Consider the following 25418-nt stretch of genomic DNA (forward strand, 5'->3'; position numbering starts at 1 on the left):
AAATTATACGAATATGGATTAATGATTAAAAGTAACCATTAGCCAGTTGATTGTTATAATGGTGTGTTCATAAATTCAGTCTGAAATCATACTGTATATCATTCTGAAATTCACAGTTTCAGTTTCAGATCACGGATTTAGTGATTTGGACAAACTAAGGTTACCACACCATAAAATTACCATCAAAGAAAAAGTCCTGCATTCAGTTTTTCCCTTAAAAGGTGAACATTGCTTATTACATTTGTTTTTCATTTACATTATCACAAATGTAGTCTATAATTATTCTAAACATTGCTGATTCTTTTGCTGTAAAAATGTATTTTGCTTTTCTATAATCACAATATAATTTATGATAGTGACTTGTTCAAAACGATGTTGCAGTTTGCAACTCAAGAATGTTAATTTATGAACAGTATGTGGTGAGAAAATAGTGCAATATTAATTCTGTTCTTAATTTGTTTCTTTTTCTCTTAAATAAAAAGATAAAAGTACTGTCAAAGTACCAGATTGATAACTAGTATCAGTACCATGCAAATCTGAATACTCATAGTCCAGGATGCGCCCTGACTTGGGGTGAGTTTCAGGATTCCTCTGGCCCTGATTATGTAAATGATTGGACGATAGATAGATAGATGGATGGATGGATGGATGGATGGATGGATATAATTTCCCATAGATTATTTAAGCAGCAGTGTGAATCAACACTTAGGTTTACTATGTATTGTTCCTGTCTCTTTAGGGGCCTTGATTTTCCGGCTTGGGGATTCAGCAGTATAATCACTGTTATAAATTTCAGATGAATATAAGATCCATTGCAGCTGGTCTGGCGATCACTCTTGGCTTGTACAGAACATTCTGGTGGAGGCTTTGCTTGGATTGACTATTACTCCCATGGTGTCTGTCCAGTCAGAATCAAAGGGTAAAGGCCTTTAAATATTAACCTATCGATCTGTCCCCTTTTAACCCTTTGTTGACCTTATTAACGGCCCATCCATGCGATCAGCCGCTTGGACCGGGCAGGCGTTCTAGGGAAGCCATAGAAAGGAAAAAAGTAAATAAGGGAAACCAGGTTTCCATGGCTATGGACGTGGTGGTGACTCACCTCCCCCTGCGGTGCATGAGCAGGGGCCTCTGTACGCGCCAGACCCTCATGAAAACCTGGGTATAATCTAGTCTGGTCTTTAGCCCTGAAAGCAATTATCTGCTCTTTCAGTACCGCTGTGCTTGAAATGGCCAAGCTACGCTCTTTAGCCACAGCGTAAATCCTGGCATGCGTCGTGCTCTGCCTCTCCAAATATGATTATAGTGTGCTGTCAGACAGCACACCACAGCCAGCCAGTGGCATTGTTCAGCTCGCTTACATTCATCCCTCTCCAACTGTCTGCGTTTGCCAAAGGCGTAAAAATAGCCGCTGCAGCCATGCGGGGGGTCCCTGCGTGCGTGCACACACACACACACACACACACACACACGCGCACACACACACACACACACATATATATAAATTTATATATATAGAAATTTATTTATTTGTGTGCCTGCAATTGCGTACCTGTGTTTCTAACTGTCTGCATGTGTGCATATAAAAGAGAGTGTCTGCGGGTGTGTGTGGGTGAGAGAGAGAGAGAGAGAGAGAGAGAGAGAGAGAGAGATGGGACCGCAACATTTAATTTCCATGATAGAATCCCCAGAAGTGGCCGGGAAAGTTTTCCTGCTTCCGTCAAGCATCCCAGGACCCACAAGGCCAGGCGCCTTGTCCCCCCGTCCTCCCCCCCCCCACCCCATCCTCCCCCACATTATCAGCACAGAGGAGACGGCAGTCATGTTTAACTGTTCCTGGCGGGGCGCAGTGAACAGCTCGGGGTCATTTACAACTTGCCCCCATAAAGAGCCCAGTCACAGAAGGAGCACACCCCCACAGTCAAGCTCAAACTGCAGAGGTAACCACAAAAATGCCTTTTTTAGAACAGATCAGATAAGACTTGTTTTGTTTTGAGATGTTCATTTGGTTTAGATTTTTTCCAAATGAATAATACATCTGTAACTTAATATTTGGCCTGTTTTAGTTGGTTAATACAATATACACTGTGTATTATATGCTATTATATGGTGTATAATACTGTGAGCAGCCTGGCTACCAGACTGGCAGTGTGCCCAGAAATGACACACCTAGTGTGTTTGCACGCTCTAAGAGCGTAATTGAAGTAAGCTGTCGGGAGCGCATGGCCTTTCACTCAAGCGGAGTCGCACCGGCCCAGATATAGTGGACATGGGGGTGAACTGTGTGGCTGGTGCGTTCACGGCCACACAATGGGGGGTGGGGGGTGCTACAGGGCATGTTAAAAGGGAGCCGACCAATGGGATGTGCTTATGGCCAAACCCTCAGAACTGCAGCGGCTGGGCATATGGTGATATATAAATAACAGTGGGGGGGGGGGGGGGGGGAGCAGAGTGCGCTTTCTGCCTTGTCTATATTTGGCAGGGAGTGACCTCCCAGAAGCCTGCCACAGGCCCTCGGGGCTCCCGTGCCCCGCCCCCTGGGCCACATGTGATCCCCCCTCCAGTGCTGTGGTCCTTCTGTGGTAGCACAGCTGTAGCTCCCCGGGCCCTCAGTCCCAGGTCTCCATGGCGACTGCACTGGGACAAATCCATGACACCCTTCACATATCACTTGACTCACTCCCGATTCAGTTAAGGACACCGACTTAAATAGAAATGCACTGCATTGTATTAGTTCTCAGTGGGTAATATTAATACACTGGGTCACTTTGTATGTAAATGTCATTGATTTGAATCTCGCATGGGGGGGGCATGGCAATGAGGAGTAGGGAGTGGTAACCCCCCCCCCACCACCACATTTGGAGCATGTCACTGTAATTGTAGACATAGGCCTCAGGCGTGCCTGCTGGATTTCTTTGAGGGAAATGGCCAGTGAGCAATACCGCATCTTACATATTTTCTTTTTAACCAGCCACCCTACTCCCCCCCCCCCCCCCCAGAGGATTTTCCCATGCCCCTCCCGGGCTGCAGTGCGCTGAGGAGCCCCTAACACCATGATGCATGTTATAAATGTGGTTTTTTTAGGACCTGTGGCTTGCCGGAAAACCAGGTGCTGTGAGTTTTCCACTCTGGGACCGGGTCGTCGCTCGATGTTTGATGGGGCCATGGAGTAAAAGTGCCCTTCATTCATCACAGGTCTAGAGGCAGGACCTGCGAAGTAATATTTTCAAGCCAAAAAAGTGAATCAGCCGCCATTTTATTAGGTTCACCTAGATAGCAAGCTGAACTGGGTCAGACCCATTGTTGCCTCCAGACCACTTGCTAGACTAGTTGTGTTTTCTCAGAAGCCTTTCTGTACACCACTGCTGCATTGCTATTTTTGTGGTCTTCCTGGTAGCTTTAATGAGTCTGCCTATTCTCCTCTGACCTCTCTCATTAACAAGATGATGTTGGTCACAGAACTGCCACTGACTGGATGCATTTTGTTCGTCACACCATGCTCTGCAAACTGTAGACACTGCAGTGTGTGAAAATCACAGGAAGGTGGCTGTTTCTGATTTGTGGGAACCACCATGTCTCTCACCTACAATCACAGTGCATTCGAGAGTGCTTACATCGCGCATTCTAATACTTAGCTACACAGTAACTGAACCCCATTTAGATACAGTATATAGTATGATTCCAACATTTAGATACAGTGTACAGTATTATTCCACCATTTAGATACAGTGTATAGTATGATTCCAACATTTAGATACAGTGTACAGTATTATTCCACCATTTAGATACAGTGTATAGTATGATTCCAACATTTAGATACAGTGTATAGTATGATTCCACCATTTAGATACAGTGTATAGTATGATTCCAACATTTAGATACAGTATATAGTATGATTCCACCATTTAAATACAGTGTATAGTATGATTCCAACATTTAGATACAGTGTACAGTATGATTCCACCATTTAGATACAGTGTATAGTATGATTCCAACATTTAGATACAGTGTACAGTATGATTCCACCATTTACTGTAGATACAGTGTATAGTATGATTCCACCATTTAAATACAGTGTATAGTATGATTCCACCATTTAAATACAGTGTATAGTATAATTCCACATGATTTACTGTTAGCATTAACAAGTAGATGCAGCTAATAAACTGGCGATATATAATGTGACCAAAATAAGTTCCAATCACACATGATCTACATAAAGCTACAGTTTAAAATACATCAATGGTCAAGTAAATCAGCATTGGATCCTATGGTTTGTCGCACGGAGAGCTAATATTTTATCATGTTTAGGCAAAACAGGAGACTGGAAAGACTGAAATTAATTATGTTTCTTTTGATCTCAGCTGACTGAAGGGATGATTCCAATGTGTGTGGGGAAAGAGGAGAAGTGGGTTATGATGAAGCCAATTACCTTTCTCTCCTCCCAGTCTAACATGGTGGGTAATTATTGCAAGTTTGTAAATGGGGCTGATTGATCAGGGCAGACTGGACACCTCAGGGGGAAAGGAGCATGGCTAATTTGTGAGCGATATCCCTGGTGGGGGGCTTCCCCTGCGCACTGGGTGGATACGCTTGCCCATCCGACTCCACGCTCCCCCACCCTGTTTGTCACCAGGCGCTTCCTTCATTAACCACGCTCTGTCACAGAAGACGGACGCAGCGGCTCAAAATGCTGCATATGGAGCGCTGTGCTCCGTGGGGGGGGGGCACCCCATCACCTCACCACACTTAAAACAGAAGCAGGATCAGAAAAGCTGCCTTTAATGCCCTTGGACAGGTGGTGGGCATCCAGATCACCTGAATAAATTTCTTTTTTCTTATTCTTTCAAAGAAAGAAGTGCTATCTGAATTAAGTACATGGAAGAAATCATATCTCAGTGGGATATTTGAATAGTCATTGTCTTGATTTTTTTGTTTTTTTGGAAGTCCTTTGTGTTTTTTTTTATTATTAAAACTGGAAATAAAGAGATACCAAGGTGCTTTTTGGGGGCATATTTCTATAGAAATCCTTTTATGAAGAAAGTTTCCTTTTGTTATTTTTCAATCCGGGCATTTTTGCAGTCATTCTTCCCATCAGGTTTAAAGTCAGTGTTAAGCAAAAAATGTTGAAAGCTTTCACTTTAAAAATAATTTGGCATCTTCATTAATGGAGCAGTGAAGAATAATAACCTTCAGCATGTAAGATCCAAAAGCAAACCTTCACAGTGGGAAGAACAACCTGTAGACCAGGAAATGGCATCTTCCAGAAGGGTCCAGTGGATTCAGTGACCACGTCGGTGTGGACCGGAGGGTATGTGCTGGCCTGGGGAGGGGGTGCTAATAGTGTTTTGAAGAGGGCCCACCTGAGGGTTTTATTCACACTGTGAGATGGACCCACTTAAAGGTAGAAGTTGGGGGGGGGGGGAAAGAAAAGGCCAGTGAACCTTTTGTCAGAGATTGGATCCTCACCCCAGGACCCAAGCAAACACTCCCGCCCAGATCGCGGCAAATCATGTCTGCTGTCAGAGTCTCTCAGCTGACATCCGAAGGGGGGAGATTGTTTGCATTGTAGGAGTTGGAGCCCCCCCCCCCTCCCCCCCAGGCCATTAGGGAACAGATCAGCCCCTGTAGTCAGGGTGCGTTTGCAACCGACCTGGGTCATTTAACATCGGAGCGAACCGCAGTCAACACTCGTCTGCTACATAATGCATTAAATGTAATGTGCTGCACATACCCCCCCCCCCCCCAACAAGCTGTCCTTTACATGTAGATGTTGCTCACGTGCGACATTCAGTGTTGGTGTTGAACCCCAGAAGATGGGGTTTCATTGTAGTTTCTATGCACCGTTTGAGCTGAGTACAAAGAATGGCATCAGATGGGGTGGGGGGTCCACTGAGGGCTGCACACCCTGACTTAATGATGGCTTGGGGTGCAGCGGCCCCAAGCATGGGCAGGAGGTCAACTCTGGGCCGGTAGTTCCTGCCCTCTGAAGTGGTGAGGCTGACGGGGCCTTACAGCCAGGAGAGCATCTTTACAGAGCGATGGGGGGTGGGTTTCTGCACGCTGGAGTGACTGGTTTCCATCCCGTGTCCCTCAGGAGAGAGCGCACTACGAGAACCTCGGGCACCACCTGGGCAAGCTGAGTGATGAGGCGAAGATGGGCCACCGGGTCATTGACTTAACCCGGCCGGAAGATCTGGACGGTAAGGTCTCACGTGTGAAAATGCATATTGCCTTTGACTCTGTTTTGTGGAAAAGGCGTACTGTTTTTCCAGTGTAGGCTGTTCTGGAGTGATGTGAGTGAATATCACGCCGGGGCTGTAGCCTTCTAGGCTGAGGCTTCAGAGATGATGTAATTCCTGTAGTTACTGAGGCATTTGTATTTTCTGTAGTTCTGTCTGTAGCTTCAGATCTACATTAGACTAAAAACCATTTGAAGGCTTCTGATGCCACTGATCTTGGGCTGCTGGAGCAGTGACACAAGACAAAGTTAGCTCCGTTACAGGGATAGATCCAACAACGTGCTGCTCCTCGGGGTTCGGGATCAGGGCAGGGCCGTCCCAGTCGCTATCACACAGCAGCATCCCATCTCTTTGGGCCTGGCACATAGATAAAGGAAATAGGTGTTTCTGGAAGTCAGTTATTTACCTGAGTAAATGTTTGTTTCTGACCCCATAAAACAACAGAGCTAAAGAGAAACAAGATTCTCTTGTAAACCTTTATGCTTTTTTAAAACTTAAAATAAAATTAATTAAATCAATAAAAAAGAAAAAAGAAACACACTGAAAGCATTCTTCCTTAAAATAAAGTCGGCTACCTACATGTGTGCAGGTTATTGGAACATACAATCAAAAGAAAGTACATCCTCTTTCAATTGTAAAGTTTTACACATCAGGACATAAATAATCTGGGGCCAGTTGTATAAAACAATGTTAAAATTTTCCTTTCTGGTCTGAGTCTGAGTTAAAGTTTCCTTAAAATAAAGTCGGTTACACAAAACACCCTTAAGTCTTCTCCTTAAGATTTCCTTAAAATGTTCACTTAAGTATTTAAGTTTTTCCCCTTACCTTTGTCTTATACTTAAAGAACCAGTTAAAGTTCCCTTAACGATGCCGGTGCTTGTCAGCTATTCAGCAAAGTTTATCACTCTATGTTCCACTCTTGTTCTTAGTCGAGCGAAAAGTACCTACTCGTAGTGAACTCAATACAGCAGGGAGAATAGTCCACATTTTCAATAGATAAGGATGCAGTGGGGACAAAATCCAGCTTTTAAAATTTTGTTTATATTCGTCAGACGAATAATATGTTTCATTTTGTCATTGTCATTAGACGCATATTTAAATAATATTTTTCTTTTAATTATCATCACGCAAAAAAACCTTCGTTGACGAGAATATAGCCTGACGTTCCTGTCGATGAAATTAACACTGGAGGTGATAACAGATATCACAAGCAGACGTGAGGGAGAGCAAACAAATGGTCTCCATGGAAACTATACAATTTTACTGCTGTAAAATATCTTTCAAAGCAGTAAATCCCTTAAGAACTAAGGAAACTTTTTAAGGGAATATGTGCAACACCCTTAAATAAATCCCACTACTAAGGAGAAATTAAACCTTTTGTGTCATACTTAAGGGGGAAACTTAAGGTGTTTTCTGCAACTAGCCCCTGGTCTTTAGCAGATCTTAAAATTAGATAAACCTCAGATGAAAAACAATACATTAAGCCAAAATGCAGAAACAGTATGTGGAAAAATTAAGGACACCCTTACTGCTTCCATAGGAACTGAGAGACAGGTGCTGCTAATCAAATGCACTTGATTAACTGATCATCAGCAAGTGTGACCACCTCTATAAAAGCAGGTGTTTTGGCAGTTTGCTGGTCTGGAGCAGTCAGTTGTGTGACATCAGCAGTCATCTTAGAGAAGCAATTGTTGCTGCCCATCAGTCTATGAAGGGTTATAATGCCATTTCCAAACAATTTGAAGTCCATCATTCTACAGCGGCAAAGATTATTCACAAGTGGAAAACATTCAAGACAGTTGCCAAGCTTCTCAGGAGTGGACGTCCCAGCAAATTCACCCCAAGGTCAGACTGTGCAGTGCTCAGAGAAATTGCCCAAGAGCTACATCTCATACTCTACAGTCCTCAGTTAGCATGTTAAAGTTCATTACAGTACCATTAGAAAAAGACTGAACAAATATGGCTTGTTTGGAAGTGTTGCCAGGAGAAAGCCTCTTCTCCTAAAAAGGACATGGCAGCACAGCTTAGGTTTGCAAAGTTGCATCTGAACAAACCACAAGACTGCTGGAACAATGTCCTTTGAACTAATGTACAGTGCCATGTTTGGTGAAAACCAAACACAGCATATTAACACAAATACCAGCTGTCTAGGAGAGTGGTGGAGGGGTGATGATTTGGGATTGTTTTGCAGCCACAGACAGTAAGCATCTTACACTCATTGAATTGACCATGAACTCCTCCGGATAACAAAATATTGTAGAGTCAAATGTGAGGCCATCTTTTCCACAGCTAAAGCTTGGCCAAAATTAGGTGACGCCAACAGGACAATGATCCCAAGCACACCAGTGGCCCAGTCAAAGTCCAGACCTCAATCCGATTGAAATACTCTGGTGCAACCATAAGTGAGCTGAGCATAAATGACTGCAAACCAACCTCTGTGAACCAAAGCAACGCCGCAAGGAAGAGTGGCCACAACCATGTGAGAAACTGATAAAGTCATACAAAAACCTTTACTTCAAGTTATTGCTGCTGAAGGTGGTTCTTAAAGCTATTGAATCAGTACTTAGTTTTTCACACATGGCATCTCCATTTTGGCTTCATTTTTGTTAAATAATGACACAGTGGATTCTGTTGTGTGTACACCTGAGGTTGGATTTAAACAATTTTAGAACCTGGTAATTTTTCTTTTATGTCCTGATATGTAAAACCATAGAACTGAAAGAGGGTGTACTTTCTTTTTCACATGACTGTAGATCTGTATATCATGGCGGGTTTGGAACTGGAATCTTGTCCACTAAAGCTGCTTTGTCCTACTAAAGGCTCTGCGTTCCTGTTAAACACTCTTCCTTCTAAAGGTTCTACCTTCCCACTAAAGTCTGCCTTACAGCTTAGGTCTCGCTAGATGTTCTCGCGTCCAACCAAAGGCTCTGGATATGCATGGGCCTGCTGCTTTTCCTCCAGTCCATCTGGACAGATGTGCTCCAGGTCACCTTTTCTGTGGGATGATTTCCAGCGGATGGTGTGAAAACGTGCCCAGGAACAGAGACAGCAACCCATCCCATTTTTTAAACAATGAAGACAACATTGAGCCAGACAGACCTCAGACAGGTCTCACAGCATGCTGTGGCTTAGCACTGGGCCTATGGGTAGGGGCGTAGGGGGTTGATGGAATAGAGTATGGCTGGGCGCCAAGGCGACAGGAACAGCTGATTAACACAGTCCCCATTTCATCACCCATACGTATGCCAGTTTCAACGATGGCATCAGTAAAATTAATTACGAGGGCTATAATCCCTGGGAATTCCACCAAAGGAAAAGTGATTCTGTAGCCAGATTGTTTCAGCTTCCAGAATAATACAGCACTGGAACACTATTTGAAGCATTATATAAGGATCAATTAAAATACAGTCCATTAAAATAAAAAGTATACATCATATCATGAAGCATACTACAAGTATAAATTCAAATAACTTCTCAGTAGTAATCACCAATAATTGTATTAAACATAAACTCAAAAATCAACCAAATGAAAAACTGTCAACATATCTATGTGTGTACATGTGATTTTGTCCAGGCTTAAATGCTTAAAACATTACTTTAATCACAAGGTGAGCAGTAAGCGAGATTGACGACTTTAAATGGATATTTGTGTAAAACGCCTACGTCACTGTAGGGCTCAGACTTTTAACTGTGTTTTGTCGGCAGGGCAATGAATGAAGACTTTTCAGTGCAGATTCAGGGAGAGTTAAACAGGAATCAGGCATCGCGGAGACCGATAGCAAAACGTCACCCTGCCATCAGAGCCGTTTCAGTTTCTTAGACTAATATTTGCAAGGGTTGCAAGCAACCGAATTAACAAGCTGCCAATGCTGTGACGGAGGGGGTGGGGGGTGGGGGGGCACTGGAAAATACAATCTGGGTATGGAAGCGGATAGAATTTCCTTCATTTCGTGAAGCCGCGAGCCACATGCATCACCCCACTGTAGAGTCATTAGGTCTTTAGACTCAGATGAAAAACATTAGCGGATACCACAAAAAGATTTAGCATGGGTGCTTTGTTCATTCACATATGGCCGCCTCTAACTTGCCTGTCGCTTGGGTCACGCGCTCATTTAAAGTGCCGGCGTCCAACAGGGGTCTGCACAAAGGGTGCCTCAGGCAGCTCCGAGGACCCAAGCGAGGCCCGCAGCAGTATCAGAGGAGTTTAAAGAGCCAATACAGATCAGGCTGCATCATTCAAATGGACTCTATGTACGGGAATAGATTGGCTCATCACTCTCGTTCATTCCTTCTGGCTGTTGCTAAATTAAGAGAATGTGTGAATGACATATTTTTTATTATCATTATTTCTTTGTCCGTGTGAATGAATTGTTGTCTTTTCATATGCTGGATGGGTACTTTTACTGTGAAAATATTCCATAAGACATTCAACATCCAATTGCGTATCCTGGTCAGAGTCGCGGGGGCCTGGAGCCCATCTCTGCAGCACAGACAACAAGGTTCTGTTACACCCTGGATGGGATGCCAGTCTATCGCAGACAACAAGGCTCTGTTACACCCTGGATGGGATGCCAGTCTTTCGCAGACCACAAGGCTCTGTTACACCCTGGATGGGATGCCAGTCTTTCGCAGGCCACAAGGCTCTGTTACACCCTGGATGGGATGCCAGTCTTTCGCAGGCCACAAGGCTCTGTTACACCCTGGATGGGATGCCAGTCTTTCGCAGGCCACAAGGCTCTGTTACACCCTGGATGGGATGCCAGTCTATCGCAGGCCACAAGGCTCTGTTACACCCTGGATGGGATGCCAGTCTATCGCAGGCCACAAGGCTCTGTTACACCCTGGTTGGGATGCCAGTCAATCGCAGGCAACAAGGCTCTGTTACACCCTGGATGGGATGCCAGTTTATCACAGGCCACAAGGCTGTGGTATACTCTGGAAGGGATGCCAGTTGTTTGATAGTTTAAAAGGATACAATTTTTCGAACAAAACTAACATTGAACTGCAATATGTTGTTTATGGTTTAAGATAGACAGACACATTTTGCAGGAGAAAAGGGGTTTGTAATGTAATGTAAGCAGCTATTAAATATGACCTTTCTAATTAATGTTATGGCTGAAGTTTAGCTATAAGACTGACAAAAGAGGAATGAAACCAGAAACTTGACATGAAACAAAGAACGAGACTCTATCATAGCGTATTCAATTTTTATACACCAAGGAATTCGAGATACGTGGGGAATCGGAAAGAACTGGAGGGTTCGGGGTCCCAAGTATTAGCCTGCGTGAGGACGTGCCATGGTGTCTCTCTCGACCTCCCCCAGACCCCTTTTGAAACACAGAGTTGGGGAAATTAGAGATTAACCTGTCACACTGTCAAACTGTTCTCCTGGCCTCATAAGTCAGAATATATCATATTAAATATAAGAGCCTCCACCCCAAATTCACCCCAAACATAACCCAGGAGCATTTTTGTCTGAGTCTGGTCAATATCTGATCTGTATTTTTTTATGTAATCGACAATAAAACGTCTAGGGGCTTGTGATCAGAATGCCCAGAAAAGCAGAGCTAAGACAGACATTTATGCTAGCAAATCAGGACAGTGTTGTACTTGCCATCTGAACTCACAGCCCTTTGGATGGTTTCAAATGAGGCGGGCCCTTGCGGCACAGAGGGGCCTTCCCATTGGCCAGGATGCTAAGTGGTTGACCACCCACACTTGGGAGTGGCCAATGGCCACATGTACTTGGCTCGTGCTCGTTTCCCCATGGCGACGGCAGTCGTCCCCTGCTTTGTGGCTCATCCGAGTGTTTGACTGAACGCAGAGCCTGGATCCATTTAGTTGCCACAACAGAGAGGATGCATGAGTATGTAGACAGGGCACAATTATAAAAGCATTGATATATATTTCTGTTCTCCCCCCCCCTCCCAACTTTTGTCTCTGTAGAGGAGTAGAATATAAAATACATGTCCTAACATGAGCATGAAGCAGATAGCTGGTAGAGTCCTGGAAGCTCCTGGTAGACATTAACTACCCTGTTACACTGAGGTGGAGGAACCTCCAGCTGGAAGATGCCAGTACATAAACAGGCCAGTCAGTGATGCTGCTCGGTTGGGCCATAAATCAGAGCCATACTCAGGAGCAGGCAGGGGCTGTTTATCGTGCGATGAAATGGATCGGCCCGTACTGCCGTTCTGTCATGCGATAAACATGGCTGCCACTTCCATACAGTCTCTGCAGGCTAAATGAAATGAAAGGGTATTGGGGTGCGTGGGTGGGTATTATCCCCGGAAATCGGTGGGTCTCTTCTGTTTGCAGGGACCTGACTGCTGTGGATCAATGACATCCTGCTGCCATATTTGGTTTGCATTGATGGATAGAATATGTCTAGTGATGATGTATTCTGTGGCCTGGCAGATACCCAGTGGGTTAATGTAGGATAATCTCACTACCAGCTTAGTAAGTATGGGGCAGGTGTACAGGCTGCGCTGGGCCATCCGTGGTCCCGTCCATCCGCCAGCAGGTGCAAAAGGAAGGGCATTTGCTTCGCCCGGATGCCTGTGAAGGCCCTGAAGCCCAGCCAGATGTGCTATTATGCCACGGCTAAACAGAGTGTGCCGCTCTCCTCCTTTACGGGTCATAAACATAGGCAGGGAGGTGGAACAGGAAGTGAATGAAAGCTGGTTTATTGCTTCACCTGCTGCAAGCCACCCAGGGCCCATTCAGGGACCCAAAGAAGTGAGAGAGTCATACTTCCCAAGTACATCCTGGTTAAATCTGACAGTTCTGTTTTTATCATCTTCATCCATCCATCCATCCATCCATCCATTACAAGGTTGCAGTGGATTCATCCATCATAAATAATGCTAATTTCATATCAAATCATATCAAACCCACTGTGCATAGTGACGTCGGAATGACATCTTTAATATGTCGTTTTTGGACGTCCAATTTTGGTCCACTGAAGGGGTTGTTTTGTAACGCCAGGCGACGTCTTTTTTTGACGTCTAATGAACGTCTAGTATTGACGGCCGTGGGACCTCCTTGTATGGGCTATTTATACAGTAGTCCAAATGTGGTCGTTGTGGACGTCTTATAATACCAAAAGCAGACTAATTTTAGACATTGTGTATGTCGTGTCTCGACTAAATTCATATATAAATGAACAATTTCACCATGCTTTCAATTAAAACTTAAATTTAAATAATGTATTGCTGCGACGGGCAGTTGGAGGTATCGCGAGCAGAGAAACACGGAGACTACTCTGCCGGGGAACATCCACTCAACAAATAATCCGTACAAGGATTACATCAGGCACCCAAAGAGCACCAAACATAATTATATGTAAGAAACACAAAGTTGTCAGACAACGAACTGTAAGACGCATCCACGGTGGGACATTTATGTAAGCTAATTACACACGAGGATCAGACCGGGTACACACAAGACACATGTAAACACATGCGCAACAATAAGGAATTACCTATTAATTAACAATAACAGCAACAACACAACAATGGCTATTTACAACTGCACGCGGGGCATGCTGGGACATGAGCCCCGCCGGTGCTACAGTGTATACAACAGAACAGTACAGAGCTAAAGTATCATGAAAAGTAAAAAACATAATTTAGCATTAACCTGGTTTAGCAAGCTGGATGTTAATTTGTTCGACTGGGCATCAAGCTGCTGCCAGATTTTGAAATCCCGCGTTCTGCACGTGCACAAAAGTGTCCGCGAGGGACGTGGATAAAACTGTTACAGCTGCTCTGCACTACTCAGTTTTCACATGGTTTTCAGAACGAACATAAAAAACAATGCACGATATAATTTATTGTCATATCAGCGCAAATGCACATAAAATACGTACGCATTGGCATAATAAATCATGTTTGTTTCGAAATAATCATCTGTATTCACATTTATTATGTTGATAACAACAATGTTGATATTTGTAAATAAAACTATATTTCCTGCACCTGTCATAGTCGTCCAAATAACGTCAAAAAAATTACGTTCAAATGTTGAATGTCATATTGACGTGCAAGTTGGGTCATGGATGGACGTTCAAATTGTGGACCTAGTTTGGACGTTGTATTGATGTCCAGAATTGGTCATGGACTGACGGACCTAATATAGACATGATCTGCACGCCTATCCGACGTCCAATGTTTAGTGGGAAGCATTCATACACATTAATCAATTCTGTTGCTTTTGATACTTTTAAAAATATACACCACAATATAAGCTCAGCAAAATTTGTGAAAACAAAGGCAGAGACTAAAACATATTAAACTGAATGTTTTGCATGAAAAGCTATCTGAACTTATTGTGACACATTTACTGATTTATATAATTAATATCCATCTTAAAGGAAATGTGTACATGAAATGAAGCAAATCTTCGAACAAAAAATGAATAATTTTCCCCCTGTAGCTCATGATCCGACAAGCGGAACAAACATCTGGATCATGAATGGCTTGATTGACACTGGGCACAAATACACACACAGCTCCCAGTTACTAACTCTGTTCAGTTTCTCCTTAAAAGGGAGAATGTTGTGCAAGGAATGTTGGCCAGCTCTCATTCCCTCGCTTTTTTTCTGTAATATGCATGAATGGCCTTAGCACACTTTCTCCCATTTTGGCCAAGGGTGTTGTATGCCTTATGGTATAAAGTCAAGAATCTATATGAATGGCTGCTTATACATGCCGGCGATCCTACTCAAGGTGCTCCTTTAAATCAGATTCTTGGCAGGCAAACTCAATACAACCTTGTTCTGTACTCAAATCTAAGAACGAGTCTGCAGACTAAATGTCAAGCTCATAATTTTAACTACAGCGATTGATTTAACTAATTCACTCCTATGATTTATTTTCACCAAAAATTTTTAAGTTCTAATCTAAAATCAAGTTATACAGGAGGTAAGTTATCAAAAGATTTTAGTTTCATTGGCTTCTGTGGTCCTTTTTTTTCCTGGTCCCTCTTTGTAGTTTCAGAAAATTAAAAGACTGTGTGGATTAATATCAGTACTGTTGGTGACTGGCAGGAGGCAGCAGCACTGCTGAGGCGCGGGTGTACAGGGAGACCCGGGGGAGGAACAACAATGAGCCCCACATCAAGCGGCCCATGAACGCCTTCATGGTCTGGGCGAAGGACGAGAGGAGGAAGATCCTCCAGGCCTTTCCGGACATGCACAACTCCAACATCAGCAAAATCCTCGGTAAGATGGCCTTTCCTACGCCCATCAGCAGGATGCCAACAGGGCCTCAGAATTTCCTAAGAGCAGCCGTGTGGGCAGGGTTTGATGCTAATGATGCCCTGTCTCTCTGTTACCTCTTAGTCTCCTTTTATGGCGTGTAGAACAGCTGACCCGTTCACACACAAAAGTCTAGCTAGGTGGTGAGATGAGAGCCACAGTCTTTTTTTGAGGTTTGTATAAGGCTAGCATGGACAGACAGAAAGGCTAGTAAAGCCAAGATGGTGATGAGGAGCTATGGTGACGGTGATGAGGAGCTATGGTGACGGTGATGAGGAGCTATGGTGACGGTGATGAGGAGCTATGGTGACGGTGATGAGGAGCTATGGTGACGGTGATGACACCCAGGTTTTCCTGCAGCTATGGAGAGCTGTGACAATCATGGAATTCATTGCAGAAACACTTTCAGCCATTCTGAAGTCTGAAAATATAGTAAATATGATCTAAGTTAAAACAAAACAGTATTAATGCTGAAAGAAGAACTTACAATAAAATCTATCATATATTTATATATTTTGTAAACATTAGCTCATGTTATTATTATTATTATTATTATTATAGTTTTATGCTTTTTATAACAATATTTTTATGCATAACATACATCGACATTTAAATGATACAGTATAATATTTTACTTAAGTAAAAGTGAAATCTTGTTTTAGCCAGGGGTGGAGACTAAACTGCAAGCAAGTCAAATAAAATCTAATATATACTTAAAAAAAAAACTCACAAAGAATGTTATTAAATGCCATTTTGCACATAAAAACTAACAGAGAATGTGGTGCATTAATGCATTAAATGTTAATCATATCAATTGCATATCTGCATTCAAGCAAATGTATCAGTTTGTCGTCTGACTTACTTTAAATCGTATTCTTTTTTTTCTGACTTGGATTTTTGTGTATTCTGTGTGTGTGAACGGATGCTAAGACTTTGCTTTGCCGATGCATGAATATAGTATATTACTTCAGGCAGACTCAGTCACACTCTGATGGATTTACGTCCCATTCTCTGAGTATTATTTATTATGCAGCATTACACAGATTACTCACAGGATTACTATCCAGCTTTAGGCATAATAGTCAGCAGATTCCCACTAAAAGTCAGCAGATTCTGTGAAGAACATGGTAGTATTTCAAATTCTAAATTAATATGCCCATATTTTGAGTTAATACAGCAGAAGGCTAACTTTTGGAGTGTAAATAGCAGCTATTTAAATAACTCTGTTTTACAGCATAACAGGATTTTTAACCAGTTATAATTTAACTACAATAATGCATCTGTCTATCTTCCAGCCACTCTTTCTGGTTAGGGGTAAGTGCTTGGAAGATGGATGTGTGTATGTATGTACAATAATATCCTAGCCCAGATTAAAATGAGACAGATTTAACAATGTTAAGCTTACCCCCCCCCCCCCCCCAAGATATTCATTCCCATTTCACTACAGCAATATAATACATTTGTAATAAATAAACAAACAAACAAACAAATAGATAGATAAAATTATAATTATTGTTGTATCTTTTTTTTTACATGACTTCTGTGTCATTTTTTTTTTATTCAACTGTTATTCCTTGACAAAGAGGGAGCAATTGATTGAGACTGTTAACATGTTTGTGAAAAATCAGGGCAGCCATCTGCATGAGCCCTGTCTGCACGCTCTCCTTACAGGCTCACGCTGGAAGTCCATGACCAACCAGGAGAAGCAGCCATACTATGAGGAGCAGGCGCGGCTCAGCAAGATCCACCTGGAGAAGTATCCCAACTACAAGTACAAACCACGGCCCAAGCGCACCTGCATCATCGACGGCAAGAAGCTGCGCATCGGAGAGTACAAGCAGCTGATGCGCTCGCGGAGGCAGGAGATGAGGCAGTTCTTCACTGTGGGGTAGGTGGGGTAGGTGGGGGGGGGGGGGGGCATGCACAGTCATAGACACAACTAATGATGCTCAGGGGGCGAGGGAACTGTTAATCTGTGTTCTGTTTGATGAAATTTAATTTGTGGTTGTCGCTGTTGAGACAAGAATTAATGGTCTGGTTCAGTTGGAGTTTGATCATTTCAGTGAAGCTCTTTTTTTTGTGGAGGACAAGGGAAATGTCCCTTGTTTTAACCTCCTCTTGTTTGGTTAACCTAAGAGGATTAAGAGGGTTTAACACCATAAAACAATGGTTCCATCTGAATTATTAAATAACTTTTCACTTTTTTTTGTTTTTTAGCCTTTTTCATTCCTTTGGTTCATTTTGCGTTATTTCATCATGCTGTCAAAGCAGTATTTGCCTTGGTGTAGCTGAGACTGAGCAAAACGTACGGTGCAATGTGGATCATGCTCACCTCAGTAGGCATCTCCTGTATTAGGGCATGACCTTGCCTTGCGTTAATATGGCAGCTCATTAAGACATGTCTGGTATGATGCCCGGCCCACCCGCAAGCCCGTACTGCTACATAATAACTGATCACTGTTTCTCATAAGCTGCTGCATTCTGGGAGTACTGATAAAAACAGTTGCGATAGTTTAATAAAAAGAACACTTCTGTGGCGTTAAAATGAATTCCCTACACAAATATAATTCAATTTTCATGGCCTTGTAATTTATTGAATCATGACAAAAGCAGCCAGGAAGCTGTGAAATTGAACACAGACATTATTATGGCATATAAAACACAAGCGTGGATACAGTAAATGGCTTTAAGGTAAACAACTGAATTTTTTCACCATAATTTATTTTTATCAGTAAGGATTATCCAAGATTTTACCAACCAGGACCGCAAGTGTGTGTGGGAGATGACTTTTGGTGTAATAAAATGTTTACTACACAGTGAAGAGAAATGTTACTTAGCCGGCCAAATAATGTTTAAATACAGACTGTGGCACACAAACAAGAGCAGTTGTCAGTGAAATAATTAATATGTGTTTCTTTTCTGTCGTCCTTTTAAATATAAAAGCGTATTTAAAAAAAAACAAAAAAAACAATTGAGTTTAGCATACACATGATGATACTCTACTTGCCTTGTTTTTTTAACCATAAAATCCAAGATGGCTGAGAACCTAGTCCATGTTCATGCTGCTGGAGTTTTGAGGTGTGTATACTAGTCCTATGGTAGTGTGTGCCTATATAAGGAGTGTATGCTAATGAGGGGGCGGTGATGTTTAGCCATGGTATTAACTCTGCTACCCTTGTGTCATGTATCTACCCAGGCAGGGGTCCCAGATCCCCATTAGCACCAGTGGAGGCCTGGTCTATCCCGGGGCTATGGGCCTGGCAGCCACCACGCCCTCCCCGCAGATGACGTCGGACTGCTCCAGTGCATCGGCCAGCCCCGAACCGGCCATCCCCGTCATCCAGAGCACCTATGTCATGAAGGCGGAGCCTGGGGTCACACTTAGCGGGGAGACCATCAATGGCGAGGATGAGATGGACATGTACGAGGACTTCGAGGAGGAGCCCAAATCGGACTATAGCAGCGACAATGAGACACAGGAGGCAGTGAGCGCAAACTGAGGGGCCTCATGGCCAAGCTGGCAGGAAACCCCATGCGTGAACCTGGGAGGAGCTTGGCAGGAGAAGTGGAGCTCCCCTCTGGACACCTTCAGGAGCCGGCATGCATGTGTGGCTCCCGCGTACCGGACAGATACCTGTTTTAAGTGTTTCTTCATGTGTGAAGCAGAAGCTGTTTGTTTTGTTTTGGTTTTTTTCGTTTGTTTGTTTTATTTTATTCATGGTTTCTAATTTTTTCGTTTATCCATGGACGTTTTTACACAGTTAGGTTCTTGTGTATGAAATATTGGATGTCAGGACTTGAAAATTAACATTTAATATAAATCCATAGCTCACAGTGTTACTTCGTCATATGGAAATATCTTTTACGTTATTATTTTTGTTTTTGTTTTTTTTTGGAATGCTGTTTAATAGCTTGAGTTACTGTTTGTGATTGGGGTTATCTATCTCACTCAGGTATGCTGTTCCAGCCAACAGCTTGTGAATGTGTTTTTAAACTGAACTATTTAATGAGAAAGGAGGACGATGTGCAGATTTCATATAGAGACAAGTGCAGAACCAGCCCACGGGTGTGTCGACGAGCACAGAGGAGGAAACAGCAAGCTCTCTGATCATCGCTAGTGTAATCACGGTCAGGCTGTTAGCACAGGTCGTGTTGAGTTCTAAACTCAAGCGTGCCAAACCTTCCATGAAATATTTTATGTATCACCTATATCTTCAAATTTCAAAGTCTTAAGGGAGACACTGCAAGTCTTAGACAATCCTTAGCCCTCTTCATGATGTGGTGTAAAACACCTTTACCATACTGGTGATTTTTTTTTCTTTTTTAACCACCATAGTGATGTACTCAGGAACTTGGCGACAGAATGCCCTCTTATGTACGTGGTTTCCACCGAGTGCTTGGTGCCACTGCTGTGATGGCAGCGGGGGTGACAGTCACACAGGGAGGCCAAACAGTGAACCCTCTCCTCCCACCAAATCCATTACTTACGCCTGATGAGGCCTGATGCTATCCAGGATGGCACCCTGAATGACATCTCTTCTGTCTTTCTGTTCCGTCTTAATTTCCTGATCATCCTGATTTGGGGCCAACTCTCTTCCAATCAGACTCCGGTCTCGGTGCCGGGCCCCCTTCGTGTTAGTCTTAATGGACGCAAGTCTTATGGGGGGGGGGGGCATCAGCTCTGAGTCTTAAAGGAAATGCTGGCAGTTGGGTCCCTCCAGTGGAGCTGGAGCGGCACAGAGTAGCACTACTTAGCTGGAAAAACAGTTCTCAAAGGCAGGCTGGAAGGTAACCTTTGTCATGTTTGTTTTTTTTTAGTTAATTTATCTTAAGAATTCAGAGTAAGCTGTAACTTGTGTAGGATGTTGAAACGATAGGTCTGATCTGCAGAGTAATTAATGGTGTACTAGCTGAGTAGTGATGGGCAGAGGGTTGCATGTACTTGACACTTTAAAGCAGCCACAGAAAAAGGCGCATGCAGGCCACACTGCGTCCCTCAAGGTCATGGGGTCACTTTTGCAGTTCGACGCCCCCCTACTGTAGTTTGTTGGGCTGAGTGAGGGTCAGCGGTCAGCGGTCCGCATCTGGCCTCCTCCTGCTGCAGGTTAGGTGGACACAGCTCCTGCTCCCTGCGCCCAGTGGCGCTTCCACTCCCATGTGGGGGGGGGGGGTGCCATCTGGCCCCGCGAGGTAGGGAACATCAGCAAGGGGAGGACAAAGGGGAAATCCATCGTGCTGTTTATTGTGCTCTTTATCAAAGGGCTCCAGCGAGGGAGCTCCCGGCCGGGCCACAAGACGTTGGGCGAGCAGATGGAACCGGTACATCAAGCTGTGGGGGATTATTAAAATGACTGACGATTCAGTTTCATCTCAAATGTAGCATTATTAATGCTGAGGTCCTGCTCGTTTCCGTTTGCCCTTGAATCGGTCGACTTCATTAGTAAACAGTCGATTTCACGGAAACATTCCCGTCCCTGTACCTCTGATGGCTGAAATTCTTGCTCGCTCTCCTTCTTTCATGTGCTTTTTCCAGAGGGCCTGCTTGGTTTTTCCTATGTCTCCACTACTCTACAGTCTTGAGTTGTTTATTTCCATTTAAATGAACAATTTCCTCCTTTTTAAGGAAAATATACATTTAGCTTAATGATATTTAAAGTTGTTCAGTTTAACCCTTTCTTAGTGCTTTAATGTAGTAAAATGACATTTTTATGTTCTCTCGGACAATTCAATTTGTGCCCCCCCCCCCCCCCCAACAGACATGGGTAGGGATTTTTAGGTTGTGTTTGCTAGTTATTTTTTTTGTACCTGATTTCTCGCAGTCATGACCGAAATCCTGAAAGGTATCAGAGAATAAAGGACTGTTCTTAGGATTGAAACTTGATTACACTTAAACAATATAGAAAAAAAATCAGAAAGTCATGCAGAGATAATATTTCATAAGTGTTATAAGCACTGGATATAGATGATTTTTTAAATCCGTTCTGACTAATGTGAAACTGTTGTATAGAAAGAAAAAAACAAAACAAAAAAAGAACAAAAACCAGTTTTGACTCGTGTGAGTGTGCCTCACAGTTGCTGGATTTGAGTCAGTTTTTTCCACTTTATTTGAACCATTTATTTATGCAGATGTGTGTCTTACAAATAAGGATTTTGTTTTGGCTCCAGTGTTTCTTAAACGGGAACGGTCAACTGGTGACGCAGGGCGCGTCAGAATCTGGGAGAGATGGGTGTTACTTTGACGAGACCTACATTGGAAGCTAACCTACAGTGCACTGTCTACTACATAGACATTTCATTAGATGTATTGGCCTGTGTTGGCTATCAATTTGTATGATATAACAAGACAATCAGAAAAAACTACAATAAAATTCATAATTGAATTGGAGCTCAAAACAAAGTTTTTTTTTTTTAATTTTCCAGCTCATCATAGATTTTTAAATTGTAAATATAGGAAAATAGAATTATATTTTTATTCATGAATACCTAGTGGTGTAAGTTATGTATTTGACTTTTTTCCTTTTTTTACACATCAGTGTATGTCAGTCGATGTCATTAAAAAGCTGACAAGCCACTGTACCTCATATAGATGCTGAATTAAAAAACCGTCATGAAAGATAGCAGTATTCAAGCTGAACATGGGTTTGTGAGGTACCTCACTTGTGTGTGTTTCAAGTAACCTGTTGGTTATATGTGTTGGTCTTCTGCTGAAGAAAAAAAAAGAGTAAGATTCTGGTACGTAAGAATTGTACAAATGATAAAATATTTCAAGGAACCGGCATCTGTCAGAGCAACTCAGTGCAATCCCAGGTGAAGCAGCGGAAAGCCTGTTTCACATCTTTCATGAGGACAGTGTTCAGAATCCCTTAGCATTGGCTGGTGTCCGCGTTGAGCACTTAAGTTTACACGTTTCAAACTGAGGTTTTCCCATTCTGTACTTGTCGACTTCAAGCAGCAGTTAAAAAAATTTTAATCCACCAGGGGTTGGATGATTGTGCCAAATTTTGTAAAGGGGGGTAAATACAGAAAAAAACACAAAAATATGTGACAGTTTTAAATGCAGATGCGCATGCGTGATTTATTGTTGTTCATTTTTATTCCTGGTGAGGTTAGATTAGAGGCGTGCAAATATTTATTTGTTTTTCCTTTTTTTTTGTCAGTGGTATTTAGCTTAACTTTTTATATCTATAATTTCCGGTCCTTTAGCAATGCTGTGGGCATGGCCCTTCTGTTGCTGGAGCTGTCTGGCTCTAAAATCTTCTCTAGAATAAGCAAGTTCTCTATGTAATAAAAATTACATTCAAAAAAATTAAAATCCCCTTCTCAGCAGGTACCCCGGCCTATGGCAGATTTTGTTGGAGATACTAGAGATGAAATGGTCTCTGTTGCTGCTTTGAAAAAAAAAATGTTTTAAGTCAAAAATGTAAATAGTTTATGGAAATATCTTGTACAGACCAGTGTAAAGTTTTTAATTGAACTCATAAAGGTTGCCATTACATTCGCCTTCACATTCTCCTTTAAAAGACAGCAGTTTGCTAAGGATTATTGTTTTAAACAGAAAAAGGTACTAAAATGTGTTTTGCTTGGCTTCAAAATGTAACGCAGCCAGTCATTCGTTTCCATGTGCAGTACTGACGTGAGGTAAACTCAAGGTGAAATTATTCTACATCGGTACCTACAGAGAGCTGTCTCCTCTGTCCGCAGTATTAATACATCAGCAGATGCCAAGCCAGTTTGCGACTGATTCTGGCATCACTAGGCACCTTAGCTATGTGTACAGATTCTTAGGTCTTACCCCCCCCCCCGCCCCCCACAGGGTGTTTTTTTACATATTGTTATGTAACAGCGCCTTTATATATACCTAATGTTTATGTGACATTAAGCGATGTGGAGAATCGCGCATGGGAGAGCGTGTGACTGCCTGTTTAAACTCATTTACCTCAAGGGTTTCCTCCTTTCCTAAAAACAAACACACACACAAACATACAACAAAAAAGTCTTACCATCTCCATCACTCCATCTTTTGTACTGCTGTTGACACAAATTAAAGAGACATTTTGTTTTAAAATCTGGGGTTCTGTGGTCTTGTCTTATGAATCCTTCTTTTAACTGTACATGAAATGCTACCTGCCGAAAAACCGTTTGATTAGCATTCAGTTCTGCCAATCAATCATGTAACCGCAACCTTGTCTAATTCAAATATTTCAAATTATTCCAATATGACCAACTGCGCCAGCATTTTTCCAAAGAAACACAACACCAAACCAGTATAGTGGTTATCAGCTACCAGTACACAAAATTTTTTTTTACTTTTTTTAAAGAAAAAGTCAAAAGTAAGAATAATGCTGGGTTATTCTGTTTTGTTTTAGTTTTAGCAAATTTAGTAAATACATAGAGAGACAAAATTCACTGTAGCCAAAGCTCAGTGTTTAGAGTTCATTACTGTTTGGAATAGGCCAAACCATTTAGGCAAATTACTCCGGTTGTAGATTACTCCTCCTGTAGGTTACTTCGGGTCACGCGAAAAGCTACACTGAATTAAGAACAGACTGCATCATCCAGAGTAGACCTTCTTCATATACGTCAGTGAATAAAGGCATGCTGATTTCAAATTAATAGCACCCCTGGCTTTCATCGGGGGAATGGACACAAAATATAATATTTGAAACACAGATAAACTAAATGTGTTCAGCTATTGGATATAAAATAGCAAAATTAATGATGTAAATGTGCTATTTGTTATGGTGTAAAGGAATTTAATGCTGGGCAGATTGGTGGTAAAGGGGGCAGGTGAAAAATAGATATCCGCTTGTTTTGGTCTTTTGGGTGCAGTTTGTTTCAGTTTGATGAGTGGCTTTTAAAATATCGGAGAGGGCCGCGGAAAAGACGCGCCGTGACTTATTTCCCAGACTCTGAGAGCCGAGGCTCTGGCTGTGGCGTTTCCTCTGTGGACAGAGCACAGCATTTAAATTAATTTAAATGAAGCAGGGCTAGGAAAATTACACTGTCTCCCGGTAAATTGATAAAAAATAAAAATGAATTTATGCTTATTGAGAAATAAAGTAGGCTATACAGTACAATGATCAACCTCATTATTATTATTATTATTAAATTCTTATTAGCATTATTTTATAGTTCTGTCACTTTTGTAAAAAGTCCCCCTTATCTGATTAGTTACCAGCTGTATTTTGAACATTTCCCTTCGTTTTGCTTCGATCCACCTGGTACCGTCACCCGGAAAACACCACGTTTATTCGGTGCCCGCGCCCCTGCCTTCTGTCCTGCGCCTGTACCGGCGCGGCTCGCGGCTTCCGTTAACTCACAGTTGGGTGTTGGTAAGCAGCGTTTCTAACATGCCTTTCATGGGTCACGTGATTCAGGGAAAGGGCTATTAGGCTTTTCTACAGCCGCTAAGTCCTCTAAACGTGCTAAATGCGGTTGAAGTGTTTTGGACATTTATTTCTGATATAGGCCTACTTTATTCGTGTAGGATATATATGCTCGATCAGTATTTGCCTACAGAGGTGTTAGTTGTTTTGTATTTATTGGCTGCATACAAGCATGCAAGAAAGAATAGTCACCATATATTTATCGTATATATCATACATTTTGGAGGGCGTCAATATATCTTTTCAATAATAATAATAATAATAATATCCATTAATAATAATTGATAAAAAGAAAAGTGCTATATCTTAATTATATGGGACAGCGCTCCTTTGAATAGCTTCCATTCTGTTGGACAGTACAGGATCCTAATTACTTTCTGGTTCTATAATCCTGGAAATAGCTTAACTGTATGAAGTCAGTAAAATAGCCCTAAAAAAACAAGGCAGACTTTTCCTCTCGGCCCGCTTGTTTACCACACGCAGGAGGGTCGCTTTTCTGGAAAGGGATTCCCGAACCATTCTGGAAAGCCA

At 42.5% G+C, this 25418-nt stretch overlaps 1 protein-coding gene across 6 annotated transcripts in view; it reads left to right on the plus strand.

Moving 5' to 3' along the window:
• LOC111840795 (transcription factor SOX-6-like) overlaps nt 1–23566 on the plus strand; it is a 148315-nt gene extending 124749 nt beyond the window's left edge. For all 6 annotated transcript variants that reach the window (XM_023806044.2, XM_072718069.1, XM_023806064.2 and 3 more), the window contains 4 exons: nt 6098–6203; nt 15292–15465; nt 17173–17389; nt 18698–23566. In XM_023806044.2, coding sequence (XP_023661812.2) covers nt 6098–6203; nt 15292–15465; nt 17173–17389; nt 18698–19001 — 801 coding nt within the window. In that variant the 3' untranslated portion in view covers nt 19002–23566. The remainder of the gene's footprint in view (nt 1–6097; nt 6204–15291; nt 15466–17172; nt 17390–18697) is intronic.
• The last annotated feature ends 1852 nt before the right edge of the window (nt 23567–25418 follow it).

This window comes from Paramormyrops kingsleyae, chromosome 11 (genome assembly GCF_048594095.1).
Source record: "Paramormyrops kingsleyae isolate MSU_618 chromosome 11, PKINGS_0.4, whole genome shotgun sequence".
NCBI lineage: Eukaryota > Metazoa > Chordata > Actinopteri > Osteoglossiformes > Mormyridae > Paramormyrops > Paramormyrops kingsleyae.